Source organism: Salmo salar, chromosome ssa21, assembly GCF_905237065.1.
Source record: "Salmo salar chromosome ssa21, Ssal_v3.1, whole genome shotgun sequence".
Classification (NCBI taxonomy): Eukaryota; Metazoa; Chordata; class Actinopteri; order Salmoniformes; family Salmonidae; genus Salmo; species Salmo salar.
Window position 1 is genome coordinate 22,864,874 of NC_059462.1, and position 16,270 is coordinate 22,881,143.

At 44.7% G+C, this 16,270-nt stretch overlaps 1 protein-coding gene across 10 annotated transcripts in view; it reads right to left on the minus strand.

Annotated features, from left to right (window-relative positions):
- LOC106581949 (probable ubiquitin carboxyl-terminal hydrolase FAF-X) overlaps positions 1 to 16,270 on the minus strand; it is a 90,578-nt gene that overhangs the window by 40,443 nt on the left and 33,865 nt on the right. For 6 of the 10 annotated variants that reach the window (XM_045704550.1, XM_014164509.2, XM_014164514.2 and 3 more), the window contains exons 13-30: positions 15,183 to 15,290; positions 14,897 to 15,033; positions 14,196 to 14,234; positions 13,256 to 13,389; positions 10,989 to 11,079; positions 10,566 to 10,715; positions 10,191 to 10,419; positions 4,489 to 4,584; positions 3,989 to 4,200; positions 3,616 to 3,856; positions 3,337 to 3,486; positions 2,990 to 3,110; positions 2,629 to 2,759; positions 2,218 to 2,496; positions 1,958 to 2,083; positions 1,632 to 1,769; positions 1,054 to 1,220; positions 617 to 725 (exon numbers count right to left, since the gene is read on the minus strand). In XM_045704550.1, coding sequence (XP_045560506.1) covers positions 617 to 725; positions 1,054 to 1,220; positions 1,632 to 1,769; positions 1,958 to 2,083; positions 2,218 to 2,496; positions 2,629 to 2,759; positions 2,990 to 3,110; positions 3,337 to 3,486; positions 3,616 to 3,856; positions 3,989 to 4,200; positions 4,489 to 4,584; positions 10,191 to 10,419; positions 10,566 to 10,715; positions 10,989 to 11,079; positions 13,256 to 13,389; positions 14,196 to 14,234; positions 14,897 to 15,033; positions 15,183 to 15,290 — 2,658 coding nt within the window. The remainder of the gene's footprint in view (positions 1 to 616; positions 726 to 1,053; positions 1,221 to 1,631; positions 1,770 to 1,957; positions 2,084 to 2,217; positions 2,497 to 2,628; positions 2,760 to 2,989; positions 3,111 to 3,336; positions 3,487 to 3,615; positions 3,857 to 3,988; positions 4,201 to 4,488; positions 4,585 to 10,190; positions 10,420 to 10,565; positions 10,716 to 10,988; positions 11,080 to 13,255; positions 13,390 to 14,195; positions 14,235 to 14,896; positions 15,034 to 15,182; positions 15,291 to 16,270) is intronic. The other 4 variants (XM_014164512.2, XM_045704551.1, XM_014164511.2 and 1 more) reach the window with 3 other exon arrangements.

Genomic DNA, 16,270 nt, shown 5'->3' on the forward strand with positions numbered 1-16,270 from the left:
CCAGCACAGCGAAGAGAGAGGTGCTGATACGTACCCCCAGCACAGCGAAGAGAGGTGCTGATACGTACCCCCAGCACAGCGAAGAGAGGTGCTGATACGTACCCCCAGCACAGCGAAGAGAGGTGCTGATACGTACCCCAGCACAGCGAAGAGGAGAGGCTGATACGTACCCCCAGCACAGCGAAGAGAGAGGTGCTGATACGTACCCCCAGCACAGTGAAGAGAGGTGCTGATACGTACCCCCAGCACAGTGAAGAGGAGGTGCTGATACGTACCCCCAGCGAAGAGGAGGTGCTGATACGTACCCCCAGCGAAGAGGAGGTGCTGATACGTACCCCCAGTACAGCGAAGAGGAGGTGCTGATAGTACCCCCAGCACAGTGAAGAGGAGGTGCTGATACGTACCCCCAGCACAGTGAAGAGGAGGTGCTGATACGTACCCCCAGCACAGTGAAGAGGAGGTGCTGATACGTACCCCCAGCACAGTGAAGAGAGAGGTGCTGATACGTACCCCCAGCACAGTGAAGAGAGGTGCTGATACGTACCCCCAGCACAGTTAAGAGAGAGGTGCTGATACGTACCCCCAGCACAGTGTAGAGAGAGGTGCTGATACGTACCCCCAGCACAGTGAAGAGGAGGGTGATGAAGAAGAGAAGGGGTCGATGGCCCATGCAACACCTGGTGGCCATGAGGAAGAACTGCTCCTGGGCCATCTGACGAACTGACCTGGAAACAGATCAGAAGACAATTATACTACAGACAAACTAATCCACCAATCTACCAACTGACCTGGGGACAGATATTACCATTACCATAGACACAGACCATCCCACATGCTCATCCACTATAAGAAGCAGTTACAACACAGAGACCACTGTGGTACACCAGCAGCAACCAGCCTTGAGGTGTGGCAGGCTGCTCTTCCAGTCGAACACATCTACATTTCGGTTATTCAGCAGACGCCATTTAGAAGACTCTTCTCCAGAGCGACTTACAGTCAAGTGCACATCTGATGCTGATAGACAGGCAAACACACACGGCAGGGTGTACATACTTGCTGTGACAGTGCATTAGCAGGTCTATGATGAAGGTCTGCCAGGCCTTCTCCTTGCTGAGTGTGTCCAGAGCGGTAGGCAGCAGGGAGAAACACAGAGTCATGATCTCCAGGGCCTCACAACACACCTGCTCATCCTCCCCGTCCGGCTCCTTAGCCGCATTCGTCTGTAGCAGGGGAGAACACACACACACACACACACACACCGCTGTGACTTTATAAACACACACTTCTCTGTATTTCAGGAAGCAGGTGCACGCAATTAACCAATAAGTCCCTTCGGCAAGCACCACAGAGAGACACAGAACGACAGACATTAAACAGACGCTCAACACACACAAAAACAGATCTGTGACTGTATAGGATAAACAATACACACTAGCCTAATCAAGGTACAAAATAAACTAACAAACAAACAATTGTGAACTATTAATACAAGGAAAATCAATGAGTGCAGCGGCCTACACAACACCCCACTATAGAGCAACGGATCTGCACAGTCTCCTAAGACTGAAACCAAAATAAAGGAGATAATCAACCCATGGACTGATGATCAAAGGATAAGCAGCCAGGCGTACCTTCTCGTAGATCTTGCTGATCTCTTCGTTGGAGCTAAAGACTAGCTGTATGGTGCCACAGCCCGACGCCCACACTATCTTCTGCACCGCCCGGATCACACAGATGTCTGGGATGTATTTGGATGCCTGGAAGAAGTTCTGGAGGAGACGAGGGGGAAAAGGAGGGAGGGAACAGTTCAATTAAAGTAGATGATGTCACAGGCATCAACATAGTTGCATACGTACAGTCTGTCCTTCTACCCCATCTCTCCCCACTTCTTTAATTCACAAGTTCTCTTTCCTCTCTCGCTAGCTCCTCCCTCCCCGTTTCTCTCCCTCCCTCTCACCTCGTCAGAGATCTGCTGAGCCAGGCGTATAGCTACATTGCGGAGCATACACTCTGAGGCAGGGTTGGGGATGTTCTGCAGGGCACTCTGGAGGACCAGGGCTTGGTCATGAGTGGCCTGGTTGATCTGAAGAACGGGAGAGAGGATGTTAGCATTAACATGGCCATCACAATCCTAGTTCGACTTGGCATGCACGCGTTTCTGTGTGTGAGTGTGCATGTCTCAGTGTGCACGCGCTTGTGTGCGTCTAACCAACTAACCGGTGAGACTGGTATGGTCCCCTCAGCATTGGGCTGGCATGCCTCGGCCACAGCTTTAACGTGTCCGAACCCCACGGCGGTGAGCAGCAGCTTGGCGATCTTCAGAGCGTTGAGGTATGCCCCTCGCCGTGTCTCCATGTCGGCCGAAGGCAGGAAGTTGTTCCGTGTGAGCATGCTCAGTACAAGAGGCAGCCCACCACTCTTCAGGAAGTTGTACTGGAAGTCGCTGGCATCCTCCCCCAACGTGGCGCTGGCTGGCATGAGTAGGGCATACACCACCTGAGGAAGGGAGGGGGAAGAGAGGTTTACAAACTCACAGAGTGGAAGTGGTCAACAGAGAGCAAAGCATACACCACCCAGTACGGTAATGATGAGATAGTCAGCAGTGATCACACACAAGATGAGACCCACTTCTATGAGGTAGAGGACTTGTGATGGCGAGGGGCCAAAGAAGCGCGAGTCCAGTGTGGGGCTGAGGCTGTTCTCTCCCAGCTTGGCATGGTCCAGACACACGGCACGCAGGATCTCCACGGTACTGTTATCTACACAAACCCAATCAACAGGCCATTTACACATCCCACATGTATGTTTCGATGCTATAAACCATTTTATTTTACAATTACAACCTTATATTTTGTGTTCTGAACTATACCCACGAGGCATTTATATTTAAAAAAATGAATGGTATACCACTAATTTTAAAGTCTAAAAATGGATGTAGCAATTCCAGATTACCCCTATAAAGTGAGTGAGTGACAGAGAGAGTGAGTACCTGGAGGCATTAGCTTCATGAGTACCCTGGCGCCATCTCGTAACAGTGGCATGTTAATGCTACAGCCCAGGTCCGCTACCTGCCACAGGAAAGATATGTAGCGCAGGTGGAGAGACATGATCTGGAGAGAGAGGAGCGAACAGACAAGGGGTTAACATTGTTCCATTTACTCATCTGCATTCATGCATGAGATAAGAGTTTTTCCTACTAGCTTGATGCTTTCCTAGGCAAGGGCAACATTTTGAATTATTTTCTACGCAAGGACCGAGAGAGCTAGGCACCCTTCCTGATGAGGTGAGAGGTGATGCGCCACTCCGGGGAAGTTTGTGTGTGTGTGTGTCGCTCACCACTCCAGGGAGACAGCTCTCCACCTCTGGGTTGGGCCCGTCGCTGAAGTGGTTGCCGTGGTTACCAGGTGAGCCGGTGGAAGAGTCCGAGGAGCTGTCTGGGCTGGACGGCATGTTGGCACTCACCTGGGTCAGCTTGGCTGTGATCAACTACAGACAACACAACGAGAGAATAGAAGACATCATACAAACCATTTCCTATAAATGACCTATACAAACAAGCTGTAAAGAACCCACCGGTGACATGAGGCTGGTCAAAACACGGCTCATCACGCTTACCGTTTTGTCTTTGAGGTTGAGCTGGCCAATCAGCTTTCTGTCATCGGCCGGGTCGACGACATCCCCGCCAATGAAGAGCTCTATCTTGGTGTGCGTGGCGTTGGCCTTGATGCGTGTGAGGATGCCGCGACGCACCGAGCCGATGGTGTCGTTGGTGTGAGACCAGATGTCCAGGTCATCTACCTGACGGCCCTGGTTAGGGAAACGCACGGTCAACGTGATGTGCTTCCCCCGGAACGCCCTGAGAGGTAGACAGAGGAGGGAGAGAAGAGAAAAGAGAAAAAGGGAGCGAGGGAGAGAGAGGACAGGTTAGGGTGAAGTGGTTTGGGGTCAGGACAACAAGCTTAAGCTCAGTGCTTGTGGGCTCCCCTACCTGGACATGGGCAGTATGGTCCTCTCCTCGTGGTAGTCACTGTCACACTCGTTGATGTACTCCTTGAGCACGGTGAGCACACGGACCATGCGGATGGCTTCCTGCCGGGCCGAGTTGATGCTGTCCTTGTCCCCGTCCAGGACACGCAGCGTATCGTACGACGCCTTCAGACGGTCGAAACACGACTGGATGAAATCCTCGTGGATCTCTACCTGCATGGGGGACAGGAGAGGGAGTGAGTTCAGGAGAAGGGCATTCATGTCTAATGGTTGATTTCCTTCTTGTCTGAAACTGCAGTGTTCCAATCCATCCCTCAGATAATAGAACCGACATGTACAGCAGTGATCCCAGAGGAACGGATTGGAAAACATTGTTACCGTACCGAGGTATCACATCTATTTAGGTGGCCGTCTCAAAATGGCTAGATGATTTACGTTGATCTAATAGCAGATTGAGCTGTTATTGTTTCCCGGGACAAAGGGCACCGCACCGATGGTTACCTGATTGACTTGTAGTTTTGGTCCAAGGTTGGTGTAGATCTCTTTCAGCAGGTCTATGGCTCGACTGGCGATGTCATCGCTCCCTTGAATTACCACCTGGCAGGAGGAAATAACAGACTGAGTCAATGGACGCCTACGGCCCTCTCCATCAAACAGCCCTGGAGACAACACTGAAGAGACTGAGTGGTATGACTCATCATCCAGACTAGAGGGTCATTAATAAGCACTCAGCAGCAGCACACATAAACATCTCCAGTCACAACCACTGGCCCTGAGCTGCCCTCACACACTAACATCAGTACATTAACCCAGCCTCAAATACGGTCTGTGTGTGTGTGTGTGTGTGTGTGTGTGTGTGTGTGTGTGTGTGTGTGTGTGTGTGTGATACCACGCAATGCTTACCAGCCAAATCAATAACATCAGTGAATGAGCTTTACTTAGGAATCAATAAAATGTATTATTCACAACCAAACATTGCATACAAGGAAATCATATGACCACAAATGTAGCCTCGGCCCCTACTGTGTAAACGGAACTAATACCCAAATATACAATAACAACTCCTGAATCAGCTATTCATAGCAAGTGAAAACAAGGTTTACAAGTCCCACATCTAAAACAAATTAAGCAAATCATCTAATATGCCCAGAGTGTGAAAAACAATGTCAGAATAACACTTGAAGCCAACGCAGGAAATGCAACAGATTCTCCCACTGAGGGATTATAGGACATGTAGGTAACAAAAACAAACAGATAGGCCACTGATGTTAACTAACTGGGTCATCCACCGCCCTCGCCCGCCCCCCCCATCCATAGTCTAAATATATCAGTTCAAGCAGCCCCTGAAACAATCCCACAGAACCCAGAGGTTTATATACACATGGAAATAACTAATGAGCTTCACCTCAAATAGCAGCATTCAAGGATATGGTCTTTGAAGTTGTGCATTTTTAAACGGTGAGCCAATATTTTTTCAACACTTATTTCCATGACTGATGAAAACTAGTTCTCATGGCTCTCTCTTGTCCTTCTGCAACAGACATATGGTTTAGCTATATGTTTGAAACATCGAATGGCAGTATCGAATCGCTATACATACAGAGCATTCGGAAAGTATTCAGACCCCTTCACTTCTTCCACATTATGTTGCGTTACAGCCTTGTTCTAAAATGGATTAAATTGTTTTCCCCCTCATCAAGCTACACTCAATACCCCATAATGACAAAGCAAAAACATATTTAAAATTTTAGCAAACAACTAAAATACTAAACTGAAATATGACATTTACATAAGTATTCAGACCCTTTACTCAGTACTTTGTTGAAGCACCTTTGGCAGCGATTACAGCCTCAAGTCTTCTTGGGTATGATGTTACAAGCTTTGCACACCTGTATTCGGGGAGTTTCTCCCATTTATATCTGCAGATTCTCTCAAGCTCTGTCAGGTTGGATATGGAGCGTCACTGCACAGCTATTTTCAGGTCTCTCCAGATATGTTCGACCGGGTTCAAGTCCAGGCTCTGGCTGGACAACTCAAGGACATTCAGAGACTTGTCCCGAAGCCACTCCTGCATTGTTTTGGCTGTGTGCTTAGGGTCGTTGTCCTGTCGGAAGGTGAAACTTCACCCCAGTCTGATGTCCTGAGCGTTCTGGAACAGGTTTTCATCAAGGATCTCTGTACTTTGCTCTGTTTGCCTTTCCCTCGATCCCGACTAACCTCACAGTCCCTGCCACTGAAAAATATGCCCACAGCATGATGCTGCCACCACCACGCTTCACCGTAGGGATGGTACCAATTTTCCTCCAGACACGACACCTGGAATTCAGGCCCAAGAGTTTCATCTTGGTTTAATGAGACAAGAGAATCTTGTTTCTCATGGTCAGAGTCCTTTCGGTGCCTTTTGGCAAACACCAAGCGGCAGTCATGTGCCTTTTACTGACGAGTGGCTTCCGTCTGGCCACTCTACCATAAAGGCCTGATTGGTGGAGTGCTGCAGAGATGGTTGTCCTTCTGGAAGGTACTCCCTTCTCCAAAGAGGCCCTTCTCCCGCGATTGCGCAGTTTGGCCGAGCGGCCAGCTCTAGGAGGAGTCTTGGTGGTTCCAAACTTCTTCCATTTAAGAATGATGGAGGCCACTGTGTTCTTGAGGACCTTCAATGCTGCAGAAATTTTTTGGTACACTTTCCCAGATCTGTGCCTCAACACAATCCTGTCTCGGAGCTCGACGGACAATTCCTTCGACCACATGGCTTGGTTTTTGCTCTGACATGCATTGTCAACTGTGGGACCTTATATAGACAGGTGTGTGCCTTTCCAAATCATGTCCAATCAATTTATTTTAAAACAGGTGGACTTCAATCAAGTTGTAGAAACATCAAGGATGATCAATGGAAACAGGACGCACCTGAGCTCAATTTCGAGTCTCATAGCAAAGGGTCTGAATACTTATGTAAATATTTTTATTTTTATTCTCTATAAACCTGTTTACGCTTTGTCATTATGGGGTATTGTGTGTAGAATGATGAGGAAAAATACAAATTTTATACATTTTAGAATAAGGCTGTAACGTAGCACAATGTTGAAAAAGGGAAAGAGCGAATACTATCCGAATGCACTGTATTTACAGTACCAGTCAAAAATGTGGACACACCTACTCATTCAAGGGTTTTTCTTTATTTGTACTACATTGTAGAATAATAGAGAAGACATCAAAACTATGAAATAAAACATATGGAATCATGTAGTAACCAAAAAAAAGTGTTAAACAAATCAAAATATATTTTATATTTGAGATTCTTCAAAGTAGCCACCCTTTGCCTTGATGACAAGTAGTCACCTGGAATGCATTTCAATTAACCTTGTTAAAAGTTAATTTGTGGTATTTCTTTCCTTCTTAATGCGTTTCAGCCAATCAGTTGTGTTCTGACAAGGTAGGGGTGGTATACAGAAGATAGCCCTATTTGGTAAAAGACCAAGTCCATATTATGGTAAGAACAGCTCAAATAACTAAAGAGAAACGACAGTCCATCATTACTTTAAGACATGAAGGTCAGTCAATACAAAAACATTTCAAGAACTTTGAAAGTTTCTTCAAGTGCAGTCGCAAAAACCATCAAGCGCTATGATATAACTTGATCTCATGTGGACCGCCACAGAAAAGGAAGACCCAGAGTTACCTCTGCTGCAGAGGATACGTTCAATAGAGTTAACTGCACCTCAGATTGCAGCCCAAATAAATGCTTCACAGAGTTCAAGTAACAGACACATCTCAACATCAACTGTTCAGAGGAGACGGCGTGAATCAGGCCTTCATGGTCGAATTGCTGCAAAGAAACCTCTACTAAAGGACACTAATAATAAGAAGAGACTTGCTTGGGCAAAGAAACATGAGGCATGGACTTTAGACCGGTGGAAATCTGTCCTTTGGTTTGATGAGTCCAAATTTGAGATTTCTGGTTCCAACCACCATGTCTTTGTGAGATGCAAAGTAGGTGAACGGATGATCTCTGCATGTGTGGTTCCTACCATGAAGCATGGAGGAGGTGGTGTGATGGTGTAGGGGTGCTTTGCTTGTGACACTGTCAGTGATTTATTTAGAATTCAAGGCACACTTAACCAGCGTGCCTACCACAGCATTCTACAGCAATACGCCATCCCATCTGGTTAGAGCTTAGTGGGACTATCATTTGTTTTTCAAAAGGACAATGACCCAACAGACACGCTTGCGTCCCACCTACTCAACAGCCAGTTGAATCCCGTGGCGCGTTATTCAAATACCTTAGAAATGCTATTACTTCAATTTCTCAAACATATGACTATTTTACACCATTTTAAAGACAAGACTCTCGTTAATCTAACCACACTGTCCGATTTCAAAAAGGCTTTACAACGAAAGCAAAACATTAGATTATGTCAGCAGAGTACCCAGCCAGAAATAATCAGACACCCATTTTTCAAGCTAGCATATAATGTCACAAAAACCCAGAAGACAGCTAAATGCAGCACTAACCTTTGATGATCTTCATCAGATGACAATCTTAGGACATTATGTTATGCAATACATGCATGTCTGTTCAATCAAGTTCATATTTATATCAAAAAACAGCTTTTTATATTAGCAGGTGACTAGCATGTGACTAGCATTCCCACCGAACACTTCCGGTGAATTTACTAAATTACTCACGATAAACGTTCACAAAAAACATAATTATTTTAAGAATTATAGATACAGAACTCCTATATGCACTCGATATGTCCGATTTTAAAATAGCTTTTCGGTGAAAGCACATTTTGCAATATTCTAAGTAGATAGCCCGGCATCACAGGGCTAGCTATTTAGACACCCAGCAAGTTTAGCACTCACCAAAGTCAGATTTACTATAAGAAAAATGTTATTACCTTTGCTGTTCTTCGTCAGAATGCACTCCCAGGACTTCTACTTCAATAACAAATGTTGGTTTGGTCCCAAATAATCCATTGTTAGATCCAAATAGCGGTGTTTTGTTCGTGCATTCAAGACACTATCCGAAAGGGTAAATAAGGGTGACGAGCATGGCGCATTTCGTGACAAAGAAATTCTAAATATTCCATTACCGTACTTCGAAGCATGTCAACCGCTGTTTAAAATACATTTTTGCAATTTTTCTCGTAAAAAAGCGATAAGAGAGTGAGAAAATAAAAACATCTCATGCCCTCGTGCACGAGCCTGAGTCTCAGAGTACTCTGACCGGCCACTATCCAAACGCGATAATGTGTTTCAGCCTGGGGCTGCCTCGATATCATTCAGCTTTTTCCCGGGCTCTGAGAGCCTATGGGAGCCGTAGGAAGTGTCACGTTACAGCAAAGATCCTCAGTCTTCAATAAAAAGAGCCAAGATGAACAACAACTTGTCAGACAGGCCACTTCCTGTTCAGAATCTTCTCAGGTTTTTGCCTGCCATATGAGTTCTGTTATACTCACAGACACCATTCAAACAGTTTTAGAAACTTTAGGGTGTTTTCTATCCAAAGCCAATCATTATATGCATATTCTAGTTACTGGGCAGGAGTAGTAACCAGATTAAATCGGGTACGTTTTTTATCCGGCCGTGTCAATACTGCCCCCTAACAGGTTAACCAAGAAGGAGAGTGATGGCATGCTGCATCAGATGACCTGGCCTCCACAACCACCTGACCTCTACCCAAATGAGATGGTTTGCGATGAGTTGGACCGCAGAGTGAAGGAAAAGCAGCCAACAAGTGCTCAGCATATGTGGGAACTCCTTCAAGACTGTTGGAAAAGCATTCCAGGTGAAGCTGGTTGAGAGAATGCCAAGAGTGTGCAAAGCTGTCATCAAGGCAAAGGGTGGCTACTTTGAAGAATCTAAAATATATTTTGATTTGTTGAACACTTTTTTGGTTACTACATGATTCCATATATGTTATTTCATAGTTTTCACTATTATTCTAAAATGTAGAAAATAGTAAAAATAAATAAAAACCCTTGAATGAGTAGGTGTCCAAACTTTTGACTTGTAGTGTCTGTGTGTGTGTGTGTGTGAGATATATATATACACACACACACACACAATTGTGTGAATCGCAATACATATCGTATCAACACCTAAGTATCGTGATAATATCGACATTGAGGTCCCTGCCAATTCCCAGCCCTACTTACGAGTAACAACAGCTGTCTGTTATAGTGAAAAGGCCAATAACTCACCCTCCAGAGGTAGTCCAGTCCTATGAGTTCCAGATCGTCCATCATGTAGGCCCTGCGTTTGGCCACCAGCTTGCCCTCCCGGCAGTTGACAGCCTTGAAGAACCTCTCGAAGCACTTCATGCCGTTCTCTGTGAGCAGAGACGGGTCCAGCTGGAGGACGTTGTTCTCAAAGAAGTCCTTGTTAATGTCTGGGTCCAGGTCTGGCTCATCTCCCATCAGCTTGGAGTACCTGGGGATGAACAACAGAGTTGAGTGGGTGTTTTTTTGTTGTTGTTGAGAACATTCAAGTTGAGAAAATGTTGAATATTTGACTTGTTCTCCATGACAGAGAGAAAGGAAATAACATAAATTGAAACATGTTGGAGCCATATTCACCCTTTCGAGGTGATAATATTGATGATGGCAGCGTACCATTTGAAGCAGGCCTCTCTATCACATAGGAAGACAGCGTTTTCGGCCAGGCACTTCCAGATCTGTTTGGCCTGAGGAGCACAGAGCCACAACTGGCCATCCTTCAGAAGGAACCTGGGGACAACACAGACACATACATTAACCATGAAAATTAGACTACAGTGGTTCAGTTCATGGTTCAATTCCATTAATTTGTATTCATGAAGATGGAGCTGGGTCGTATTCATTAAGTCACGCAAAGGAAAACGTTTTAAAAGCATTTTGCAAAGTAAAACAACAATTAGTGCTTCTTATTGGACAAGTACAGACAGTGACTCATGCCTGTTTCAGTGTGTTTTCTTCAGTTTGGTGCCTAATTAATACAACCCCGCAGATGTGATGTCATACCTCAGGAAGTTGAGTCTCTCCTGGACTTCCTGTACGTGGCTGTAGCGGCTCCCTGCCCTCACCGTCTGGGGGTCAAACTCTGCCTGCTCGGCTACATAACACATAGGACCATCTACATCAGGGCTCAACGTACATCTTTAAATATCACGCAAATACTGACGTTTTTCAAATGGAAAACTAACATGCCAACTGCCCAGGGTTTGATACAGAGGGTAGAGTACAGAGAAATACACCGAGTGTACAAAACATTAAGAACATCTGATCTTTACTTTCCATGACAGACTGACCAGGTGAAAGCCATGGCCACTTGCTAAATCCACTTCATATCAGTGGTCACCAACCGGTTGATCGCAATCAACTGGTCCATCTTCAAGCATTCCTAGTCGATCACCAAACATTTCTGTAGAAAAGCCAATGATAAAGGCTTGCACGCCTTTTTATTATTATTTGCGTTGCACTGTTGGCGGTAGGTGCACTTGATTCAGAAGCCCTGCGCACCGGGTAGGCAATGTGTTGCCATTTTGAACAATTTAAATGTCTGAAACAACTAACTCCTCCTTCCCGGCAGATCTATGGTTAAATCGAGCGCGTTTACTGCGCTGGCCAATCGGATAGCTCAAATCACAGTGCCTACAAGTTGGATACAAGCCTACGTGAAATGTCATAACTTTTAAAACTATGACCAGAGAGAGACTCAAAGAATATAGCAAAGAGCTGCTGTTATGAGTTCATGTAAAAAAATAAATATATATATATATATTAAAACATAAAAGCCCTTCTCCCTATTCCCACTCGCGCTGCAATGAATGATTAGCCCTGCATTTGTATTATTATTAGAAGCTCATCGTGTTCATTTTAATATCGAGGAACATTTCACTTTCAGTGAAGACTGTCCCCTCTCTCTGCTCAATCTCACCGGAGGAAAGGCAGGAGACCGTGAGAGGATGACCCTCTGCTGCTCTCTCCTTCCCTTCGCTGAGACTAATGCAATGTTCAAAACATCTCAAAACAACTCTGACATCTCCGACTTAAGTGCGTTCACTCTTCCTGGGGTCCACACAAAACACGACATAATACAGAACATTAATAGACAAGAACAGCTCAAGGACATTTTTTTATATGTATGTAGTTCTGTCCTTGAGCTGTTCTTGTCTATTAATGTTCTGTATTATGTAATGTTTCATGTTTTGCGTGGACCCCAGGAAGAGTAGTTGCTGCTTTTGCAAAAGCTAATGGGGATCCTAATAAAATACCAAATACCAAGACAACTGGGAATTTGAAAAAATTAAAAAATAGATCCAACTGGGAAAAATAGTTTTCAATGGTCATCCAACTCGGAAATCGACTGGAGCATCACGGACGTCGTCATTTGGCCTAGTTTTTTCACCCTGTGTTCCCAGTTGTCTTGAAAGCACCATGACCATCAGATGCAGGTACCATCAGTCCAGTAAAATAAAAGCTAATTATTTCAATTTATACCTCAGCTGTGCCTCATAGTTGTACACCAACTACGGATCTATTTTGTTATCAAAGCTAGGGTTTTGAAATATAATATGGTCTGACAATAACGGCAGGCCAGGCATATAGCCAATATGCTGTGATAATGTATTAGGCCTGCCTACTGCATAAACTTCATTTCCTACAGAACTGTTTTTATTGGGTTAATGTTACATTTGAGTCATGTTGAAAAAAACTGAGCGGTAGATCTCGGCTTGCTTTTTGACTGCAAAAGTGACCTTTACTCAGAAAAGGTAGGTGACCACTGGTGTAGATGAAGGGGAGGAGAGAAGGATTTTTAAGCCTCAAGACAATTGAGACATGGATTGTGTATGTGTGCCATTAAGAGGATGAATGGACAAGACAAAATATTTAAGAGCCTTTGAACGGGGTATGGTAGTAGGTGCCAGGCGCACCGGTTTGAGTGTGTCAAGACCTGCAGCGCTGCTGGGTTTTTCACGCTGAACAATTTCCCGTGAGTATCAAAAATTATCTACCACAAAAAGGACATCCAGCCAACTTGACACAACTGTGGGAAGCATTGGAGTCAACATGGGCCAGCATCCCTGTGGAACACTTTCGACACCTTGTAGAGTCCATGCCCCGACGAATTGAGGCGGTTCTGAGGGCAAAAGGGGGTGCAACTCAATATTAGGAAGGTGCTCGTAATGTTTTGTACACTCAGTGTAGTATTTCTGAAGTCTGAAAGTCAAGAATGAGGCAATCGTGATTAATGAGAAAATCAAATCTACTGTGTCAGGTGACCGTACCTTTAGAGAACTGCCTCATGGTCTCCATGTAGGCAGAAAGGTTCTCAGCCACCAGCGTGACCAGAGCATGGTTGTGTTGGAGCTGGTTGATCAGGTCATGACGATAGAACACATGAGGACTCCTCTGGGTCTGACTGTATAGCAGAGAGTGAGGTGGAGAGAGATATGAAGAGAGAAAGAGATGGAGAGAGAAAGATAGTTGGAGGGAGAGAGAGAGAGATGGAGAGAGAGGGTGGAAAAGAGAGACAAAAGTTCAGAGACTTAGCCACCATGTCTATGACAAGTAGACAACTTCAACTTATACTCCCACTCCTACTAATGAAATTATTACAATGATTTGTGTGTACAATTAGTGGAATTTTGTTGCTGATCTGCATCTGTAGCTTAAAGAAAGCAATATTGGTACATCCACTGTTCTAACCAATAAGCCATTATCTGTATGTGTGTGTAGCAAGAGAAATGTTGAGGAATTTCAGTCTTAAAATGACTAGGATGTTGTGTTGTTCCGGAAATGTGAGTATGCAGCACCCTCAGAAATGCCCCCCAAAATGTCACCCTGCAAACAGTCAGTGATTGGAGCTAAGAGCTGGTGCAGAAAGAGACGCATTTCAGTGTGACACCCTATTCCCTATGTATTGAAATACTTTTGCACCCAATTCCCCAAATAATTCACTACTTGACAAGAGCCCTGTGTGGCTCTGGTCAAAAGTAGTGCACTATTTGTGGTAATTTGTGGCTCTGGTCAAAGGTAGTGCAGTAGTGTATAAGGAATAGGGTGTAATTTGAGATTTACCCTGAGAGAGGTTTGCTAAAGCAGATTAATGAATGAAAATAAAACATTACAGATCTGTTGTACCATCTGAGAGAGAGTAAATTAGAAATTATTTACAATTTAAAAAAAATATTGCCATAATATCCCCCAAATTAGCTGTCAACTTACCCCGCTAAGTTCGTTTGTATGTTAATAGGAATTTTCTTTCTGAAAAACAACAGGCATGTGGTGTGCTACATATTTGCTGCATTTACTTGTACTATTTCAGTCAGAACAACTGCACGTTGTTATTAAAAGCAGCACCTTATTCAACAATCTCCATGCTACTTTGAGAGCTCAGCGTTTAAGAAGCAAGATACATTCGCTCAGTTTTAGTCTTTAAGAATGTTCCCTGTCTAAGCGTTAGTGAGAACCTGGTCAAACTGGATGGCAAGGTCAAGTCACAGACTGTTGACAGAAAATCCCTGTTTACAAAAGAGTTCACATGCCTCAGCCTCTCTGGAAATGTTATTAAAATGCCAGAGACATCTGTGTCAGCTGTGAAAAATCAAAGCCATGCTTTAAAGGCGTAGGGTAACTGTATAACCAAGCATAGCATTCTGAGCACAACAAAAAAAATGCCTTTTTTAAGTGGGGTGAAATATTTAACTATTTAAAAATGTTGCAGATAGAAACGTAAAGTATTGAGCTGACAATTCCCTTTTGTACATGACAAAAAAACGTCTGCTCTACACTGTGCATTTCTATCTGTTACATCCTGAATAATACTCCATTTGTACTCATTCTGTTTTCATATCTTTGTCAATCACTAGCATGTTCAACTATGTCCCTCCTCCAAGCCCGTAGTTGAACTCTGACCATCTCCTCACCTGAGATTCTGAGGAGCCTCTCCGAACAGGCTACAGATCTCTCGGATCTGCTTTAGTGCAGGAATCACCCATTTGTCATTGGTGCGCAACTCTTCTATGAAGCGATCGATCCACTGGATCTTCTGCGTGTCTCTATCCTGAAATGAACACAAACATCCGTATTCAAGGAACACACACACAGCCATAAGACGATTCTTGTGAACACTCCAACAGATTGATTGGTTTTCAGTACCTTGAGCCGTGTGGGAAAGCAGTTGCCTGGCTCTTGACCGGTACCTACTATTACCTGAGAGCAACTGTAGTCCAGTATCTTGATGTGAGCACTGAGGGCCTGGTCCATGATGTCTACAGGCACGTCGTCGCTGTGAGCCAGATTCCACAACAGGTTCAGCACCTTGTGGTGAGAGGAGGAGAGGAGCCTTCAGTACTTCTATCCAAACAGAGCACAAGGAGCTGGAATAAGACATCTCTTTAATCAACGCTTGACATTCAGGGCTGCCTGCTGGCCAGGGGAGGTTTTGGAAACCCCTCGGGCCAGTCTATCATCCCAGTCAGTGGTCCGCTTGGGCCAGTGAAAAAAAGGTTAAGGATATATAACTCTTTAAAAAACATGAATTCCCGAAGCTGCTAGTTCATTATGTACATTGAACAAATAAGTGCAACATGTAAAGTGTTGGTCCCATGTTTCATGAGCTGAAAAAAAAATTCCCATGAAATGTTACATATGCAAAAGAAGATTATTTCTCTCAAATGTAGTGCACAAATTTGTTTACATCCCTGTTACTGAGCATTTCTCCTTTGCCGAGATAATCCAGCCACCTGGCAGGTGTGGCATATCAAGACGCTGATTAAACAACATAATCATTACACAGGTGCAACTTGTGCTGGGGACAATAAAAGGCCACTCTAAAATTTGTAGTTTTGTCACAATGCCAGAGATTTCTCAAGTTTTGAGGGAGTGTGCATTTAGCGTGCTGACTGCAGGAATGTCCACCAGAGCTGTTGCCAGAGAATTTAATGTTAAATTCTCTACCATAAACTGCCTCCAACCGTTTTAGAGAATTTGACAGTATGTCTAACCGGCCTCACAACCGCAGACCACGTGTAACCACGCCAGCCCAGGACCTCCACATCCGGCTTCTTCACCTGCAGAATCATTTGGGGGGGGGCTGAGGAGTATTTCTGCCTGTATAAAGCCATTTTGTGGGGGAAAAAAACACATTCTGATTTGCTGGGCCTGGCTCCCCAGTGGGTGGGCCTGGCTGCCTTCCAAGGCCCATCCATGGCTGCACCGCTGCCCAGTCATGTGAAATCCATAGATTAGGGCCTAATGAATTGATTTCAATTGACTGATTTCCTTATTAGAACTGTAAC